Source organism: Mytilus galloprovincialis, chromosome 7, assembly GCF_965363235.1.
Source record: "Mytilus galloprovincialis chromosome 7, xbMytGall1.hap1.1, whole genome shotgun sequence".
Classification (NCBI taxonomy): domain Eukaryota; kingdom Metazoa; phylum Mollusca; class Bivalvia; order Mytilida; family Mytilidae; genus Mytilus; species Mytilus galloprovincialis.
The window spans coordinates 69,889,325-69,908,214 of record NC_134844.1 but is presented as its reverse complement, the minus strand read 5'-3'; the positions used below and the strand labels follow the sequence as shown (position 1 = coordinate 69,908,214).

Genomic DNA, 18,890 nt, shown 5'->3' with positions numbered 1-18,890 from the left:
TTATTCCAGTCAGATAGTGACTACAAATGCTCATAGGGTTTTAACCATGTTTACTCAAGAATATTTATACATTATACAAATTATAAATCATTTATATGTAAATTGTAACTAGTCAGTTATGACAAATATATATGATTGGTTAAATTTTAGCATTAAAACCCTGTCTTTTTATTCTGATATATGAACTATAAAAAAGTAATATTTTACTTTTGACAACAAAAAAAGTGACAAACATTAAAATATTTTATTTTAGCTGCCTTTCATAGTTTTGTTCTGGAAGTAGAATTGCAATACATGTATATGATATATCTTAACAATGTATCTAGTCTTTTATTCAATAAAGCTTTTTTTTTGTTTTTATCAGCATATTTGTTAATGATTATGAAATATACAAACTACAAGAAACATACATTACAAAAACATGTCAATTCCTGAATGCCCCTTAATTCAAGAGGAGCAAAAATGTTCCTAAAATTTTTTGCATTGGCACTTGATGTTGAGCAAACACTAATTAAAAAATTGTATGTACCAAAAATACCATTGTATAGTAGCTTTGATGTCTTGGTTTTTGTTATTAATCTCTTAAAAAAACTATAAAATCTGTCTAATCTCTAACAAAAAGATTCTCTACAATCATGTTCATAGAATATTAACAATAATTTGTTTACAAACTGATTGGTTCAAAGTGATTTCATTAAACATAAACAAACATTAATTCTCACATGAGCTCATATTTAATGTGCAACAACATTAATTCTCACATGAGCTCATATTTAATGTGCAACAAACATTAATTCTCACATGAGCTCATATTTAATGTGCAACAAACATTAATTCTCACATGAGCTCATATTTAATGTCCAACAAACATTAATTCTGACATGAGCTCATATTTTTAAAATGTGCAAAATACTAAACAGTAAAGCTTCTTAAGTACTATTGTATATGTGAATCCTCTATATAAATATGATGGACATAAAAATAATCTGTTACATTATGTATCAAATTCATCATCAAATACGTCTTATATCAAAAACAAATAAATTTTCTAACACATAATTAAAAATACACAACATAAAAATCTAAGTGCTTGTAAGCACTGAATGGTAAAGATTGCATCAATTTATCAGTGGGAAGTAAAATTAAATATTGCATTGTTTGTAGCTGATTTAACAGGAATTCTATATATAGCTAGACAAAGGAAGATAACTCCATTTTTTTTAAAAGAGATGACTTTAACAATGACATCATTTATATTTTTAGAACAGATATAACTTATAAGAATGATTAGATCAATGCACTTTATTTTGTGTATAAAAGAGGTAGTGATAATCCTTGGAGATTTACATATCAAGTCAGTCCTATAAGGTTTTGATTGCATTTCATGCGATCTTTACTTAAAAAGAATTTTGCATCAATAAAGTATGAATTGGTCCATCCCAATAATTACACTTCTGTTTAACCTTGAAACACTTATTGTTATTTATAGACATCGGCCTCAATTATGGTTACCCTAATTTTTCTTAGTGACTAAATCATTATATATTTAATCAATGCAAGTCAAAACTACAATGTCATAATTAACAAGAATGTGTCCCTAGTACACGGATGGCCCATCCGAACTATCATTTTCTATGTTCAATGGTCTGTGAAAATGGGGGAAAATCTCTAATTGGCATTAAAATTAGAAAGATCATATCAAAAAGAACATGTGTACAAAGTTTCAAGTTGATTGGACTACAACTTCATTAAAAGTTACCTTGACCAAAAACTTTAACCTGAAGCGGGACAGTCGAACGAACGAACGAACAAACAGACGCATTGCATTCTTAGGAAATTTGTTTCATAATCTACACATATTAATAAAATTACATTTCCATTTCTTAGATCACATTGTTAAAATATAAAAAACAAGAATGTGTCCTCAGTACATGAATGCCCCACTCGCACTATCATTTTCCATGTTCAGTGGACCGTGAAATTGGGGTAAAAACTCTAATTTGGCATTAAAATTAGAAAGATCATATCATAGGGAACATGTGTACAAAGTTTGAAGTCGATTGGACTTCAACTTCATCAAAAACTACTTTGACCAAAAACTTTAACCTGGAGCGGGACAGACGGACGAACGGACACACAGACCAGAAAACATAATGCCCCTCTACTATCGTAGGTGGGGCATAAGAATCAATATAACAATAATAATTCCTAATATAGTACAAATCATTTGATGGTTTCATATGAATAAGTAATCTCTATGACCCTGAAATTATAAAAATCACAGTAGAGTTTTGGAATTTAACAGATTATATTTCATCAAGCATAGCGTCAGCATCATTATCATATGAATTCCCTGAGGATGCCCTTGATTTCCTTGTACTTGATGGTCTCTCTGATGATCTACTTGTTGATGGTCTTTCTGATAAACTACAAAAAAAATAATACATTTATAATATTGAGAAGTAAAATATTAAAAATGGTTAGGTTTTACTGTAGTAGAGGAATAATCAGTTAATATTGATTTGACATATCAATGATATAATGATGAGGCTAAGAAACAGGGGAAATGCAAGGCTCTGTCAAGCTTTTTCGATCAAAAGACATATTAACACAAGTGGACATTATTGTATACTGTATGATATCCTCTAGATGCCTTTACTGCCTTGGTGGTCTTGAGGTAGTGTGGGAGGTTGTGGGTTTGAACCCTGGCTGTGCAAAGCAGACTTAAAAATCAGTATTTCCTGCTTTTCCACTTATAACGCACATGGCATCAATGAGTAAGAGTAAAGATTGGTTGGGTTGGAGTCCAAATAGTGTGTGTAGGTAAAATGACATGTCCTCCTGTGAACTGTTACCTTGTTATGTGGCTCAGCAAATATGTCAGTCTATTACAAAAGCAGGGTTAAGATATCGCATCCTGAATGTGCATATTAATTTGCCATATAGCCTTTTTGTACTCAGGTGGTGTAAAGGCAGTCAGCGTCAATGTAAACAATCTAGTTTGTCTTTATGTTATGTTTTGTTGGGTTGCTGTCTCCTCAACAGATAACACACATCACATTTTATTTATACCCACTATTTAAGTATGATGAGATGATTGAGTATAATAAAATTGAGAATGGAAATGGGGGAATATGTCAAAGAGACAACAACCTGACCAAAGAGGAAAAATCAAAAAACAACCAAAGACCACTAAGGGGTCTTCAACACATAAAGAAAATCCAGTATCCGGAGGCAGGCTTAAGCTTTAAGCTGATAAGATCCAAGGGTTGCAGAGAAGAAGATTGACAATGAAATTAGATTTATAAAAGAAATGCACTTAATTACCATCTATTTAAATGGAAGTACCTTGTATTTGAATCCTTTGAAGAAACTTTAGGTAGAACTGGTTTATTAGGGGTTTTCTTGTTCGTCTCCCTGGTTCGTCTTGGTCTATAAATATAAAATTTAATACAATGTACATTGTATAATACAGTACACATTAACCTAAAACATCCTTTTGATTTTTCAAAATGAATATCTAATGATTGTGGGCAATGCACTGAAATCATGTATATAAATTGCATAGCATAAATAATTGTCATTAATCCAAGTCAGCAAGGAATATTTTGTTAATGTTTCATCTTCCTGTGTAGTTTTCAAAATTATTTGACAAGATTGTATGATGAATTCATGCATTCTATGTGTCCTCAAAATACTCAAACAACCACATCCATCATTAAAACATGGTAACAATATTTTGGTAGACAATTCACTGTAATTTTGTATAGGAGGAGATAACTCAGATAATTAAATGTAATATATGGGAGATAACTCTATACTTCTTATACTTGTACTTTAGAATAGTTTTTTTTATGCAATATTAAACTTTTTTTTAAAATTTTACAATGCTAAAATACTGCTATAAGAAATTACAATCAACATAGTGAACAAACAATTATTATTTTAAGTGCCTTATAACCCAAACAGCATCTTGTACTCTTATATATGAAAAAAACACAAGGCTATAATACGGTAACTTACTCATTTACATTGAATCATGGGCTCATTCCTTTGTCCCAACTATGATAAAACTATATTACAAACCTTGCAACAGTTTTTGGTTTGTCTTCATTCTCATCTTCTAGCACTAGGGAATCATCGTCCATTGATCGATTTGACTGCTTTGCTTTCTTACTGTGTTGTGTGACCTTAAAAAGAAATTTAAAAAAATGTTTATAGAAAAGAGAATCTTATTTACTTTAGTTTGAATATCATAGTGATTTTCAAAATAAGGAAGATCCCATTTAAAATCAACAACTGTCTGAAATAAATCAAGACTTATTATTGCATTAATTTTTACCAAAATATTTTGTCAACATGAAGAAAAAAGGCAGCTAGAATGAATTCAAGAACAATTTAATGAAGAGTTTAGAGATTATCTGTAATCAGCCAATTATTGAAGAAAATATTAAAGGCTACTTGCAAAGTGTTTAAATAAATATTTCTTTCCTTTAGTTTAACTTAATATATAGAAGTGAATCTCACCTTTTCATCATCAGTGGTATTTTCGTCATCACTGAAATAATCAAGAACATCATATTAAACATGTACAACATCACAGTTTAAGTTCTTGTTTTACATAAAAAAAACCCATGGGAGCATCTTTATTCGATCTATACATTGTGTTAAAATTTCAAAAAAATAAGCTATATTAAATTTTAATGAATATTTAACTTTGATTAAAGTGTAAAATTACAATTTATCTTTAATTATAAATTATGTCCAAATTTCTACATATGACATTCAGCAATACTTATAGATTATGGTTGATCATCTCCATGAGATTGACTTTCTCGCTTGAGCCTGTATGGTGAAAGTGAGAAAAGCAATGAAGTTGAGATGACCAATGATAATCTGCTTATAGCAATTTTACCAATGACGATGTTGTCAATTTCATGTAAATTTCATTGACAACGCCACATGCCCCCTTAGTTACTAGCGATAATTTTTCATATCACTCGACTCTGCTGAGAAAAGAAATCATCAAGATCAAAGGAAAATTCAGTAAAATAGCGATAAAGGCACTTAAGGTGGTACCTAACAATACAGGGAGATAACTCTGTAAAATCAGCTAACGTTTTAATTACGTTACGTTGTTAAAGGAATATTAAGCTTCTCAATGATCAAAATTTTGTCAAACTGCTATATAACCAGTGTAATTTTTCTGATAAAAAGACTGGTTTAAATTTTTTGAAATTTTCATATTTTTGTCAAAGGGTCAAAGTAAATAATTTGTCAAAATTTTATTAAAATTAAACTAGCCAAATTAATTTTAGTGAAGGTGTTGGGTACCACCTTAAAGATAGACTATTTAATGATTTAATATTTGATTCAACATACAAAAAGAGGCAGGATGGATTAGGCAGATGCTTACTATTATACAGCCTGTCTATTTCTGGCTTAAAAAGAGCAAAATAATAATTTGTAATATGGATAAAAAAAATCTCAGTGAAGAAGTATTTGTCATAATGTTTTTATTCTTTTAAGTTATCTGATATATTGCTGGTTAAATTGTTTAGCCCATTGGTCTGTACAATGAACTGCTGTTTTCGTTTCTCCAACCCCCCCCCCCCTCTTCCCCCTTCCCTATTTCAAAAAAAAAAGAAAAGACCTAGAGAGTTTCCATTTTCTGGGTTATAGTTAATATCTATTTTGTTTTTTTCTGTAGTAAGTGACCTGTAATTCATCTGCTTTGCTGGACGTTTGCTACTTTGCGTTGTTTTTGTTCTAGAAGGTCCAGGGTCACCATTATTTACTGCCACACCTGTAAAGAATATATATCATAATGTATGATTTGAAAGATTCATCATATTTTTGTTCACTATTTAAAACGTAAGATTATTTTTTTTACCATTATGCAAAATGTAACAGGATCCAGATCTTTTTATAAGGGGGCCCACTACAGTCATGCTTCAGTGATTCTTGATATAATTAAACAAATCCCCCCCCCCTTCTTCTTCTAAAAAGGAAGTAGAAAATTAAAACCTTATGATCAAATAATCAAATTATATAATATGATTTTTTTAGACTGATTATTGTATCTCACCATGACTTACTGCACTCCAGCCAAGCAAGCATTTATGAGAACATTAGCGGAGGGTCTAAAGTGGAAGTCCTTTATTTCAGTATATATTGTTTTGAATTTTAGGTAATTTTTCTCTAATCTTTATTCCTATTCCCCCCCATCCCCATTATTCTCTATTCCTTATATTTTAACACCCCACTATTCACCAGTCCTTATTTTTGTTCTATTTTTCTCTATTCTTTACTTTTTTCTTCCATTTTCTGTTCTATTGGATCATTATATATATTCTCAATAAACAACATCCGGACCGTTTATAAGGTAGATTAATTAAAATTGTTGGTGTTTTAACGCCACTTTTAAGCACCACATTTGGGTTATTTCGGGGCGACCAATTTTTATTAGTAAAGGAAGATGGAGTCCCTGGAGAAAAACACTGACCTTCAATAGGAAAACTGACAATCCTAGCTATATAGTCAATTAAGATTAATGTGGAGTGCACCCACATGACTGGTGTTCGAACTCACAACCTCAGTGTTGACTGGCTAGTGATTACAGTAGTAGAACTACGTAGACCACTTGGCCACCTTATCAAGGTAGAAGATGGCCTTACTGGCAAAGTGGGTCAAAATCTAAATGTGCATCTGTGCCAATATCATGAATATGAAAACCTATCAACTTGGGTAAATTCTATTTTTCAGCATGTTCAGAATGTTTTGTACAATTCATTTCAAACAAACCTCCAGATTCTTTCAATTCTCTGATCTTCTCTTTTTTACTGTTTAAAATTGCTGCAAACTAAAAAACAAAATTTAATAATTAAGTAAGCAAATAAAGACATATGAACTGTAAAAATGTTTGTTCTTTATAGTTGAATATTCAAAAAAAATTATCATGTATATTTGTTAATCATTTGAGCTGAGTACATACATCATGAAATTGTGGTTATATGACAGTTTTTGGAATTTCTTTAATAGTGTTTACCCTAAACTATTTTATATACTGTACATGTGTCTAGATACACCTTATCGCTATTTGTCCGCCATTACGGGAAATCACATAGGTTCCTGTAAAATTTTGACGTCATAAAACAAAATATCTGACGCCACAATTAAATAGTGATTGTTGTTTGCGTCAAAAGGTCAAGTGGCCAGGTCAGCCGGGATTAGCGATAAGGTGTATTGGTGCCTTCATTTCTGCATTCCTCAACTTTCAGACTATTTTTATCAATCTATTATTTGCTATACTTTTTTTTTTTAACCTTATCCTCTATTTTCTATTTCTATTGGCCCATTTTTCATTTTCACTTTTTAATTTTTTGTTGTTACTTTTTCTGAAAATGTGTCCCATTTTTCTGTTTTTCTCTTTTTTGTTGGTCCATTTTTCTTAAAACCTTGGTTCATTTATTCCTTATGTAGACCCTCGTATACCAGGCACAATTTGTCTTCCTTACTTTAGAATAAAGGTCCCTTTCTAATTCTTCCTTTGCAACAACACATTTTTCCAATCTCTACAAAACAGAGTAAGTCATGATTTTTTTTTAACCATATTTCTTTGATACGGACAACTGATATATACGAGAGTAAAATGTCCTTGGAACATAAATTTTCTAAAACAAACTAAAGGAATCAAAATATATAGAAAGTGTTAACTTTAATATATACATAATATATCATCATAAGGATAGGAGAAACATGGTTGGCAGCCCCATATTCATATTTGTTTCTTTTTAATTGTTTTGTTATTATTATAAAGCCACCAGTTTTTCACAACTGAATTGTTTATTCTAATGCAACAACGTTTGTAACGTTCATTTTGATTGGATAACGTCACTTTCTTACATGGCATCAATTGACAATTGATGCTATGGGAAGTACGCGCAAGCGCAGACGGCATATGACAGATTTTAAATACATGTTTTAACGTTGTTTTCTGTCAGTTTCATTAGAATGCGTCGTCAGTAAACTTAATTTGTGACCATCAAATCCCCAATTGATGCCGTCAGAGCTTAAAATACAATACAGTTATCTCCTAAGTATTTTTCATGTTGGAATCTTTTATAGCATACTTTATCATATGGTATTGGTTTATCTCATTGTTGAAGGTCATATGTTTGTCTATAATTACTTACATCCACTTCATTTGACTTTTAGTTGATAGTTGTCTCTGACACTGGCCATCACACCTCATCTCTTTATATTGATAATTAAGTAAAAATATGATATTGGAAAGAAAAAAGTATGCAATAAGTAGGAATAACTGTAAGGGTGAAAAATTAGTTAATTGTTTATAGTGTGAAGCATAATGAAATTTAATAAACAAATGTTACATTTTTTTTAGCTTACAAGACATTTCTTTGTTTTTGATTTTTGAAGTATACGTTCAAGCATGCCAGTACAGGAAATTGTCCGAAGAACTTGCTGACTACCAGTCAGTCAGGGGTACTACTTAAACAAGTTAATTTTATTTACTTGAACAAGTTAAAAAAAAAATACACATATATGTAAATTTGTAAGATACTTATACAAGTGAATTTTATTTACTTGTATAGGTAAACAAAAATTTGCTTAGTTACATGTCCCTTTGACATTCAGAATTTTTTACTTGTATAGGTAAAATAGTCATCCTTTCTTCTTTTCTTGAATTCTTACGATTGCTTTGCTCTAATAGAATTTTAACTTGTGTACCCTTTGCAGATGTCTTTACTAATCATTTAAGTGTAATTTAATGGAAAATGAAAATCCCATTTGTCTGTGATCTTCATAACACTGCTTATTTACAAGACCCAAAGGAGCAATTTTTTAAGGCCTTGCGCAAATATACAAACAGTTTCTTTGGTGAATTAATGAGATAAAACATTGAACTTTAATGAAAAAATTTGAGCAAACCTGGGAAAAATCATTAAAGTCATGATTTTACATCTCAAAACTTGAGGATTTTTGTGGGATTGTTTTGAGAAAATTAAGGGGAGATTATTCAAACATTATTTATTTACTTATACATGTATGTGTATATTTTTTTTTACTTGTTCAAGTAAATAAAATTAACTTGTTCAAGTAGTACCCCTGACTGCCAGAAGGGGCATCAATACAATGATAGAAATGCAAAAATATAAGACATTAAGATGTACACCATAAGAAAATAGTCTTTAAATGTACAAAGAAAATACCAAATAATTACATTAGATGTATGTTTCATTATAATACGTTATTCTGATTGGCTAACTGCACATCACATGTTAATCCTTAAGCAATTGCATTACACAATAAAACTTATCATTCATGATGACACGAGGTCCCATAATAAAGTGCACAGGTTAATTGAATAAAAACTTGATGTAAATCATGTTTTCATGATCCAAGCTAAAAAATGTAATTATAAGTATTGAATGCTTCTTTTTGTAACTTCATAGGGTTGTAAAAGCCTTGACCGTGCGCACATTTTTAGAATGAAGCGCAAAACAAAATGTACTTCGGTCAACGCTTTTACACCCCAATAAAGTTACAAAAAGAAGCATTCAATTCTTAAATGTTCTTGAAAAATGAAAAAATAAATGTCCTACCTTTAAAGCATTAACTCTTTCTTGAGATAATCTGTCATTATCTGTTTGTAATGTTGCTATGTCTACTTGCTGTGATTTTGCACATTCAATACAATAATTAAGGACAGAACTTATGGCATCAGTGGCGGATGTTGATGACTTGAGTGTAGCTCTGCCTAGCTGGAACTATACATGCATGTGAACATAGTAAGTTAAATTGTTATAAAATCAAAATGGTCATATTTACTTTTCACAATCAAATTTAATAAAAAATAAAAAGAAAGCCTACTGGAGTGCTATTCTTTAGGCCACACCAATTTGATTTATAGTTCTTTGGACAAAAGCTCCAAAAATTATGGGGCGAGCGAGCGAACTTTTTTTGATCGTAAAAAATTCTTGAAAATGAGTTTTGTTGAGGCGGGTGCTCTACAAGTGGAGTGAGCGGCATAATTTTTTTTCAAATTGTGCAATTTAGAAATTTGTGTACATGTTAAAACTGGGTAACTTCAAAGAAAAAGGAGGAGAAACATGCTCTAATGCATATAGTTTGATGTATTTGTGCCTGTAGTACAGTCTATACCATACCCAACTTTCTGGTTCGCTTTAGTTTAGTATCATTTTGATTATTTTTCGTCGAATAAGCTTTAACTGTGTGAATTTTTATTTAAATTCACACATGTATATAATGAGGCAAAGCGGATAAACTTTAACGAGAGGAATTGTGTAAGTAGGCAAATATATTGTATGGAATGCAATTAAAATATGTGCATATATTCCCAAAAATGCCCTAGAAAAATATTAAATATCTTTGATACAGTTGCTTTCATATATAGAAATGATTGTTTATTGGCTGCTTGGCATCTAGTTGAACCTATTTATCTATAAAAGGATCAACATAATGAGTGAGGTGAATATTTCAACAACATGTTGAGTAAAAAAGTTATATTGCTATGCATGTTGATCTCAGTGTAATGGAACATTCCCTTGAAATACATTATGTCCTTAAACCACATTCACATGCATTATTTTGATTTGGCAAAATACATTTTCCTTTTGCCCCTGAAACCTAAATGTATATCAAACTGGAAGTGGTTGCACCAATAATACATGCATTATTATTATTCACAGGCCATTACTAACCCGAATGATTCAGTCCTTATATTCCGCTTACTACATTAAGTAGGAGAGATTGATTACGGGAGGGACTGAATTATTCGGGTAAGGCCATTTCAAAACAGTTCTGAGTGCATGTCAATAGACTAACAAGGGGATATGGGTTTTCGGGGATATGGGAAGGACGACTCTGGGTGCGAGAATTTCTCATTGCATTGAAGACCTGTTGGCGACCTTCTGCTGTTGTCTGCTCTATGGTCGGGTTGTTGTCTCTTTGGCACATTCCCCATTTCCATTCTTAATTTTATTTCATCCATTTGGAAATAAGATTAATATGTCATTTTTTTTAAATCATGTAAATTTAATATCAATTTCATCCAAGACAGATAACTCTATCTATGTCTGTTGTAGTCCGAGATAACTCTGACGTCCAATGGCTGTTTTGTCTGACAATCTGGAGCCGTTGAACAACTCTATATCTAGTCTGGCTAAACAGCCGTTGTATGTCAGATTAATCTCCAACAGTGTCTATTGAAACAATGATTGGGAATGACAATGTTTGAACGAGTACTGTTGTGATCATGGTCGTCTTATGAGAGAATTTTTATTTTGACTTCTAGAACAAGTCTTCATAGGTAAAAAGAAATCCATTTCAAATAACTGTGTGTTTTAATAACTATTTGTCTTATGCAATGATCTGACACAACTGCATGTTGGCATCCTGATTTTTGAGCTTTTAATAACAAATCGATTTATCACACGTACGTTTGAATCGATTGGAGCAATATATGCACAAGAAAAACGTCTACGAGAAAAAAAATGTCAAGGATAAACTAATTTTGGAGCGGCATGCGGCCCAAAAATTTGCGGAAGCGGTAATTATTTTTTTTTATTGAAAAGTCAATTTCTCCAAAACAGAAGCGGGAAAATCCAAAGAACTATCAATCAAATTGGTGTGGCCTTAATTTTTTTTTTTTCATAATTAAATTTCCTGGCAGTCTATTTAGGAGTCTTATTTTGTTGTTGAAATTTTCATAACATAACTGTTCATAATGTTTCAAGGTTAAACATCACATTCCCCATTGTTCCCTGACAGTCACTAAAACCTCATTATTTTATCTTTGTTACCATGGTTACATATACAGATTCACGGATGTCATAATTAGTTTCAAGGTTTCATAGAAATGGTTTTTTTTGTGAACTTTAACAAATGTTTAAGTGGTTTTATGAATTCATCATGTTCATTTCAATCATTCATTATGTTCATCATCAATTTCCTTGTCTGTTGAACCCTTTCAGATTTGTTCTTATTACCATGGTGTTTTTATAAAGGGACATAGCAGCACTACTAAATATGCATTGAAATAAACCCGCCTATTAGCCTAAAATGAAATATACATCATGTACATTGTCCCCACATGGTTGCTTTAACCAATCATATTCCTGAAAATGTACAGGAGGTAAGATAATTAATGAGTATTAAACATGTTATATGTTAAAAAGTCTTTATTATTAAATAAATATTATCTTACTGTAATATCTTCTGCTGGAACATGTTTCTTCCAGATCAACTCTAAACTGTTATCTTTCTTATGTTTGACTTGATAATTAAAAACAATGTCTTTCCCTCCTGATTTTGTCAATGCTTGTAATGTCTGTCTTGTAAATGTATTAAGGTCCATCTTGATAGCTAATCGGAGATTATCTAGATCATCTTCAGAAACTAAAAGTTTAAAAAAAAATAAAAAAAATACTATAAACATTTATAAGAGGGTGGTATAGGGGGTGCTTGCACGAAAAAAACGTGAAATAAGACATAATTTCATGTTGAACGTGAAATAATTTCAGTTATAAATGAACGTTGCACAAAAAATAAATACTTTTATTTGTACCTTTGGTGACTGAGTCACTGTCTTCTTTTATATATTAACTCTTTGTTTTACTTGATATTCCAAATTTAGTATACACATTTATGATATAATTGGTTTACGGCTTTTAAAAAAGTATTTCTTGACTATCCCTGCCAAGTGTTTGAATTTTATTTGAAAAATACCGAGCACGCAAAATAAGACTTTGAAAATCACGATGCACATAAAATTAAATAAGCAGAACACGTTGAACGAGGCACCCATCTTGCACGACTGAACGTCAAATAAAAAAGTAAAAACATGTTGAACGTGAAATAAAAAACGGCGATCACGTTGCACGAAAATAACCCTTTACCACCCTCTTATAAATTCAGAAATTATAGCAATATTTTTATAATGCAAATAATCATGATAATGTCAGTCAGGGGTACTACTTGTACAAGTTATTTTTATTTACTTAGAGAAGTAAAAAAAAATATACACATATAAGTAAATAAATAGTGTTTGAATAATCTCCCCTTAATTTTCTCAAAAATTTACTTGTATATAAGCATGATAAGTAAATTTTTCTTGCAATCCCACAAAAGTCCTCAAGTTTTGAGATGTGAAATCATGCCTTTAATGATTTTTCCCAGGTTTGCACATTTTTTTTTTTTATTAAAGTTCAATGTTTCATCTCATTAATTCAACTAAGAAACTGATTGTGCAAAGATCTTAAGTATTTGCACAAGGCCTTCAAAAATTGCTCCTTGGGGGCTTGTAAATGAGCAGAGTTCTGAAGATAACAGACAAATGGGATTTTCATTGTCCATGAAATTACACTTAAATGATTAGTAAAGACATCTACAAAGAGCAGATAATTTAAAATTCTATTGGAGCAAAGAAATCGTAAGAATTCAATAAAAGAAGATAAGATGACTTTTTTACTACTACAAGTAAAAGATTCTGAATGTCTAAGGGACATAACTCAGCCAATATTTTTTTTACCTATACAAGTAAATAAAATTCACTTGTATAAGTATCCTACAAATTTACTTATATAAGTATATTAATATTACTTCTTCAAGTAATTAAAAATAACTTGTATAAGTAGTACCCCTGACTGAATGTGACTGGCTAAGTATAAAAATAAGTATTAAATTTAAGCATTACCATGATTAATTACTATTATGATACCAAGTTCAACAGGGTCGATATCTCACCTTGACCTTTCCAAACATCTATGCCATCAATCAAGGTAAGCTTAAATCCAGACTTCCCGTCATCCTGATAGTCTGTCTGCAGGAAGCAGCCATTCCCATCCAACAAATCTAATTTAACCAAGGATTTCATGCTGGTGAAGTTTTACTGTAAAAGAACATTTTAAATTGTATTACATTATCATGATTATTTAACATGTTTAAAAGTATGGCTTTGAGGGTACTATCCCATGATGGCATGCATGATGCTGGTCTAGTTTTACTTAACATTAAATATAAAACATTCCTCATTTTTAATCATATACCATTTTCAAGCATTGCGGGTTAAGGGATATCTAACATGCATATACTTGATCATGATGATGTAGAGAAATTAATTGTTTACTGTGTGTAAATTTTTTGATTTTTGTACAATCATGACAATACCAATTTTGTGGGTTTTGTTTTTACAAATTTATGTAGAACAAAATTTAGACTTGCATATATTTATTTATTATTTATGTCTGAGCTCTGACAGATGATGACCCTCAATTATATACATGAAACAACAGGAATCAAAAATTCTATTAATAATAAGGTATAGGGGCAATTATTATTCTCAAAGTTCGCCCGGCAACTATAGTAAATGTTGTAATAGGGGTGGACATGGTGGAACCAGCAAGGGGGTTACAACCATTTGTCCCCATTCAAATGCATTGATCGTCAAAAGAGAACCCAACCCCTGGATTAGCCACTAAATAAACAGTGCCTTATTATTCTTATTGTTGATAGAATTTTTGATTCCTGTGATCAAACGCCCACTTTTCGCTAGCTCATGTATGCATGAGAATTTCGCTAGCTGATGTATGATGTATGAGAATTTTCAAATAGTGTTTAACCTAAATTAAATTTGAGCAATAAAATATCTGTTGATTTTCATATACTATAGTGTACCTCACATAATCATGATAATGCTTAGTGCAAATAATTTTCTTTGATGCCTTACATCGACTCTGTAAAGGATACTTTATGCACACAGGCACTTGTTTCTATCCATAGGAAGGTCGACTATCCATATAAATACAGGGGCAGATTTAGGCGGGGGCGTGGTGGGCGTGCGCCCCCCTTAAATTTGCAAAGCATGGGTTGTCCCCAGCTCAATAAAGTATCTGAACAGACGAAGAAAAATAATGTTGTTGCATTGCAATCTGTTTTATCATTCAAAGAAGTATATAAAACAGTAAGTTTAACAGAACCAATGTGATTACTAATATACTGACCTACGGTTTATCTATAAGTTCTATCATAAATATGTTATACTTCAAAGAAAGGTGTCAAACGCGGTACTGCGTTTGATGACACATATCATAGGCATATTTAATTGGCAGTTAAAGTAAAACAATTTATAAATTATAAACAATTTCTTTGATAATCGAAACTCCAAAACATCACTAACTCACTTTCCAACAAAGTAGGTGAAAGTGCCCTACCCGCGGTTGGGTTGGGTATTTCATCATTGCACAGCGAAGAAAACAGTCAAGGTAACTGGTTAAATTCTTTCTTAATGAAAGATAGAAATACTGGTTCAAGCGAAAGGTTAGTTTTTATTAATTTGTATTAATATTTAATATATCTGTATCAATATATGTTTCTCACTTAATTGCAACCTGTAAAGTTTGCCGAAGCATGCATAAACGATCAAGGCTCCAACTCGTATTTCCGTATTACATATAGGATCCCACATACATGTGAACCTCCCGACGGGAGTACTATAATCCCGTTTTCAGGGGTCTCCTCCCGTCCTCCCGTTTAGGAGAAAAAACTCCCGTGTATGAAATATTTCATGAATGAGAATATGCAGCCGCCATATTTGTTAAATTTTTACTACCGTACGGGTGTAATTGACACCTGTGTTAAATTTTACCTGTAAATCAAAGAAGATGTATTATTATATGGCTTCACTTGACAGCTTGGGTGTCAAACATACTGGTAATCAACGATGTTTACCATGGCAGTATAATCAGTTCGTTGATTGTGGCCATTATCTGGCAGAAGCAGAAGAAGAAGGCTTACTGGTATCCGGTCGTTCCGGCCCCAAGTCAATCCGGCCCCAAGTCGATCCGGCCCAAGTCGATCCGTCCCACGTCGATCCGGCCCCAAGTCGATTCGGCCCCATAATAAAATATGAATAAACTGTATTGATTTTGGAGGAATTGGTGACACATTTCAACAGTATAAATGGAATTTTTAAAAAGTGTTCGATGATGGGTGACAAAAGGTAAGTGATTTAATAAAAACTTTGTATATTGGAAATACATTTTTGTTACTTCCCTTTGAATTATCCTGTTTTAAGTTATTTTGCTTTAAAAAACGTAAATTGTAAAAAGACTATAAATGAATAATATTTTAATCAAATAATCATAAAAGGATGGTAATTAAATGAATTTAAATGTTTTGGGACAAATAAAAAAAATATAAATTTATAAATTATTTTAGCAATCTAGACTTCTTTTCAAGGATTAAATTGAAGTTTATATTCTCTAATTTTTGTGCTATTTTCACATTTCCTGACCGGTGTGAGAAAAATATTTCTCCTCACTAGTGAAAAATCTGTTCTGGGCAAATGATTAGTCGAAATTTGATTATGACGTCAAAATGTTTTGTTTTCTTCTCAATTTTCCTATTGTGACGTTATGAAAAAAGGCGACCTTGCCTGATGACGTCGCATATAAAGAGCACAATTTTCTGAAAATCTTTGAAAAAGAACGATAAAAAGCATTAGAGAAACAGATTCCGACACTATAACTCGTGTATTACGATATTTCTCCACTCTCGACAGTTAAATTTTATTATTTAAAGGGCCAGGCAAGCCTCGCGCTTTAAATAATAAAATTTAACTGTCTCGAGTGGAGAAATATCGTAATACACTTGTTGCAGTGTAAGAATCTATATTTCTAAGTCTGTCTCATGTTTGAAGTCTGCTGCCATTGGATATAGATAAATAAGACTGAATACAAATCCTAGATAGCATATTTCTTTCTTATTTGTCTATACAGTTACCAATGATAAGGGGATGGAGACATGAATACAAATCTATACAGATAAGATTAATAAATATAATGATTTATTTGCAAGCAGTGAACAATCAATTCTCAAAAAAAAACCATTTTATTTTCATTCAAATAGAAAGGCAATAAGAATACTTTAAACATATTACAATTTGATAGAAATTTGAAGAAAAAAACACAATTTCTACATCATACGGTTACATTTACGACAAAATTTATGTCGATAAAAAACCTCCTGATTTGAGTCCTAATCTCCTGACCAAAATTTCCAAATCTCCTGATCTGAGTTTCACAGTCCGTCACATGTATGATCCCATGAAAATAAAGATCTCATTTTGAATTTAGTGGTTTACTGTAAAAAAATGTACATAAAAAGTTTGGCACGACCTCCGAAAACAACAAAAAATAATAATAATAAAAAATTGTGAAAAGACAATGAAAAATCGCTGGCAAAAGTAGACCGTTTTTTTTTTAAAATCTAATATTGGTCAGTTGAGCTATTGTTGAGTCAATGAATTGAAACTCGCACATTTCTTGTTAATTATGGTGATTGTAGATTGACAGGGGTGGATTTATGCGGTTTTAGCTTGAAACTTTAATTTCTCGCTTATTTTAATAAAATCTGAAGGAATCATTGTTTCCATTGAATGGACCCCTGGACACGCTGACATACAAGGTAATGAACTAGCAGACCAACTAGCTAAAAAAGCAGCACAGGAGGCAGAAAAAATACAAAGTATTCCAGTATTTACTAAACAAGATATACAAAAAGGAGCTAAAGACAGTGTTATGTTAAAATGGCAAAACAGATGGGACACCAGTGAAAAAGGAAGGAGGTATTATGCCTTTCAACAAAATGTTAAGAATACAATTCCAAAAGACAAACCGTCAACTGAAATATATAGAATAACTACTAGTTTAAGAACAGGATATTGCAATTTAAATTCATATAAATCAATGATATGCCCAGCACTCATCGACAAATGCAGCTGTGGACAAATAGAAACAGTTGACCATTATCTTCTGGATTGTGAAAATTATGAGGAGGCTAGAGAAAAACTCCGCTCTGCACTCTATTTCATAACATCAAAACTAACACTTGAATCAGAAGTACTATTAGCAACAACAGAAAATGATAATTACAAACATCACATAGAAGATATTCAAGATTTGTTAGGGGTTTTTATTAAAGATACTGGAAGGTTCACAAAATAGTTAGTTAAGGTTTTATTTATAGGGTTAATTATTTATTCTTTTTTTTTTTTTTTTTTTTTTTTTTTTTTTTTTAATTAATTATTTAATTATTTATTTAGTTTCTCTGCAGTGCCACATCATAAATACAAATGTACTAATGAGTTTAATACAATAGAGACATAAAATTACCAGAGTGATCGAAATTACAGATAGAGATTATAGTGTCAAGTTGACACTTCTAAAGACTAAAGACTAAATATTCGCCACGTTTTGCTTGCCATGCAAGTTAACTTCATTGCACCTTCTTTAGAAGAATATTCCAATAATTTCAATAATTATACCTCAAAAAAATTTTCGCCTCGCTCCGCTCGGCAAAATTTTAACATTACACCCCCTCCCCTAATCTAAAATCCTGGATCCGCCCCTGAAATAGAAGCTTTATATGGATAGTCGACCTTTCTATGGATAGAAACAAGTGCCTGTTTTTATGCATCTCGGCCTTGGGAGGCAACAAAAGATGGGCTATGGGCGTCAAAGCAAAAATTTAAAATAGCCTTCCAAGACCTGTAATTATTTGGACTAGATAATGCTCATCTTCATGTCATGTTGCATTGTTTGTTTTGATTTTGTGTTTGGTTTGATAAGATCTGATGTTTGCCATGATTGATCAAAATCAAATGATTGAGAAAATGTCTCATGAATTTATACCTATAAATATAGTTTACTATGTAAGAAATTCAAATATCTGCACACAATGTTATTATTTCTAGACTAAACAACTTTTGTTGCACAGCAAATATTCTAATGTTGGAAGATGACAAATACAGAGGTATTCCGAGTAGTCTACTTATCTGCTAGTCTCAT

General features: G+C 31.4%; 1 protein-coding gene across 2 annotated transcripts; it reads right to left on the bottom strand.

The window, feature by feature from the left end:
- Nucleotides 1-230: 230 nt before the first annotated feature.
- Nucleotides 231-18,859, bottom strand: LOC143083566 (DNA repair protein XRCC4-like). Of its 2 annotated transcripts, none has more exons than XM_076259825.1 (11): nucleotides 18,752-18,859; nucleotides 13,789-13,933; nucleotides 12,251-12,441; nucleotides 9,627-9,791; nucleotides 7,518-7,574; nucleotides 6,805-6,862; nucleotides 5,719-5,806; nucleotides 4,528-4,558; nucleotides 4,087-4,190; nucleotides 3,349-3,432; nucleotides 231-2,427 (listed from the first exon to the last, which is right to left on the bottom strand). In XM_076259825.1, the coding sequence occupies exons 2-11, from the start codon at nucleotides 13,916-13,918 to the stop codon at nucleotides 2,307-2,309; spliced, it is 1,029 nt and encodes a 342-aa protein (XP_076115940.1). In that variant the 5' UTR covers nucleotides 13,919-13,933; nucleotides 18,752-18,859; the 3' UTR covers nucleotides 231-2,306. The 2 variants fall into 2 exon arrangements, with proteins under 2 accessions (XP_076115940.1, XP_076115941.1); XM_076259826.1 differs by having other exon boundaries at nucleotides 18,735-18,838.
- Between the last annotated feature and the right edge of the window lie 31 nt (nucleotides 18,860-18,890).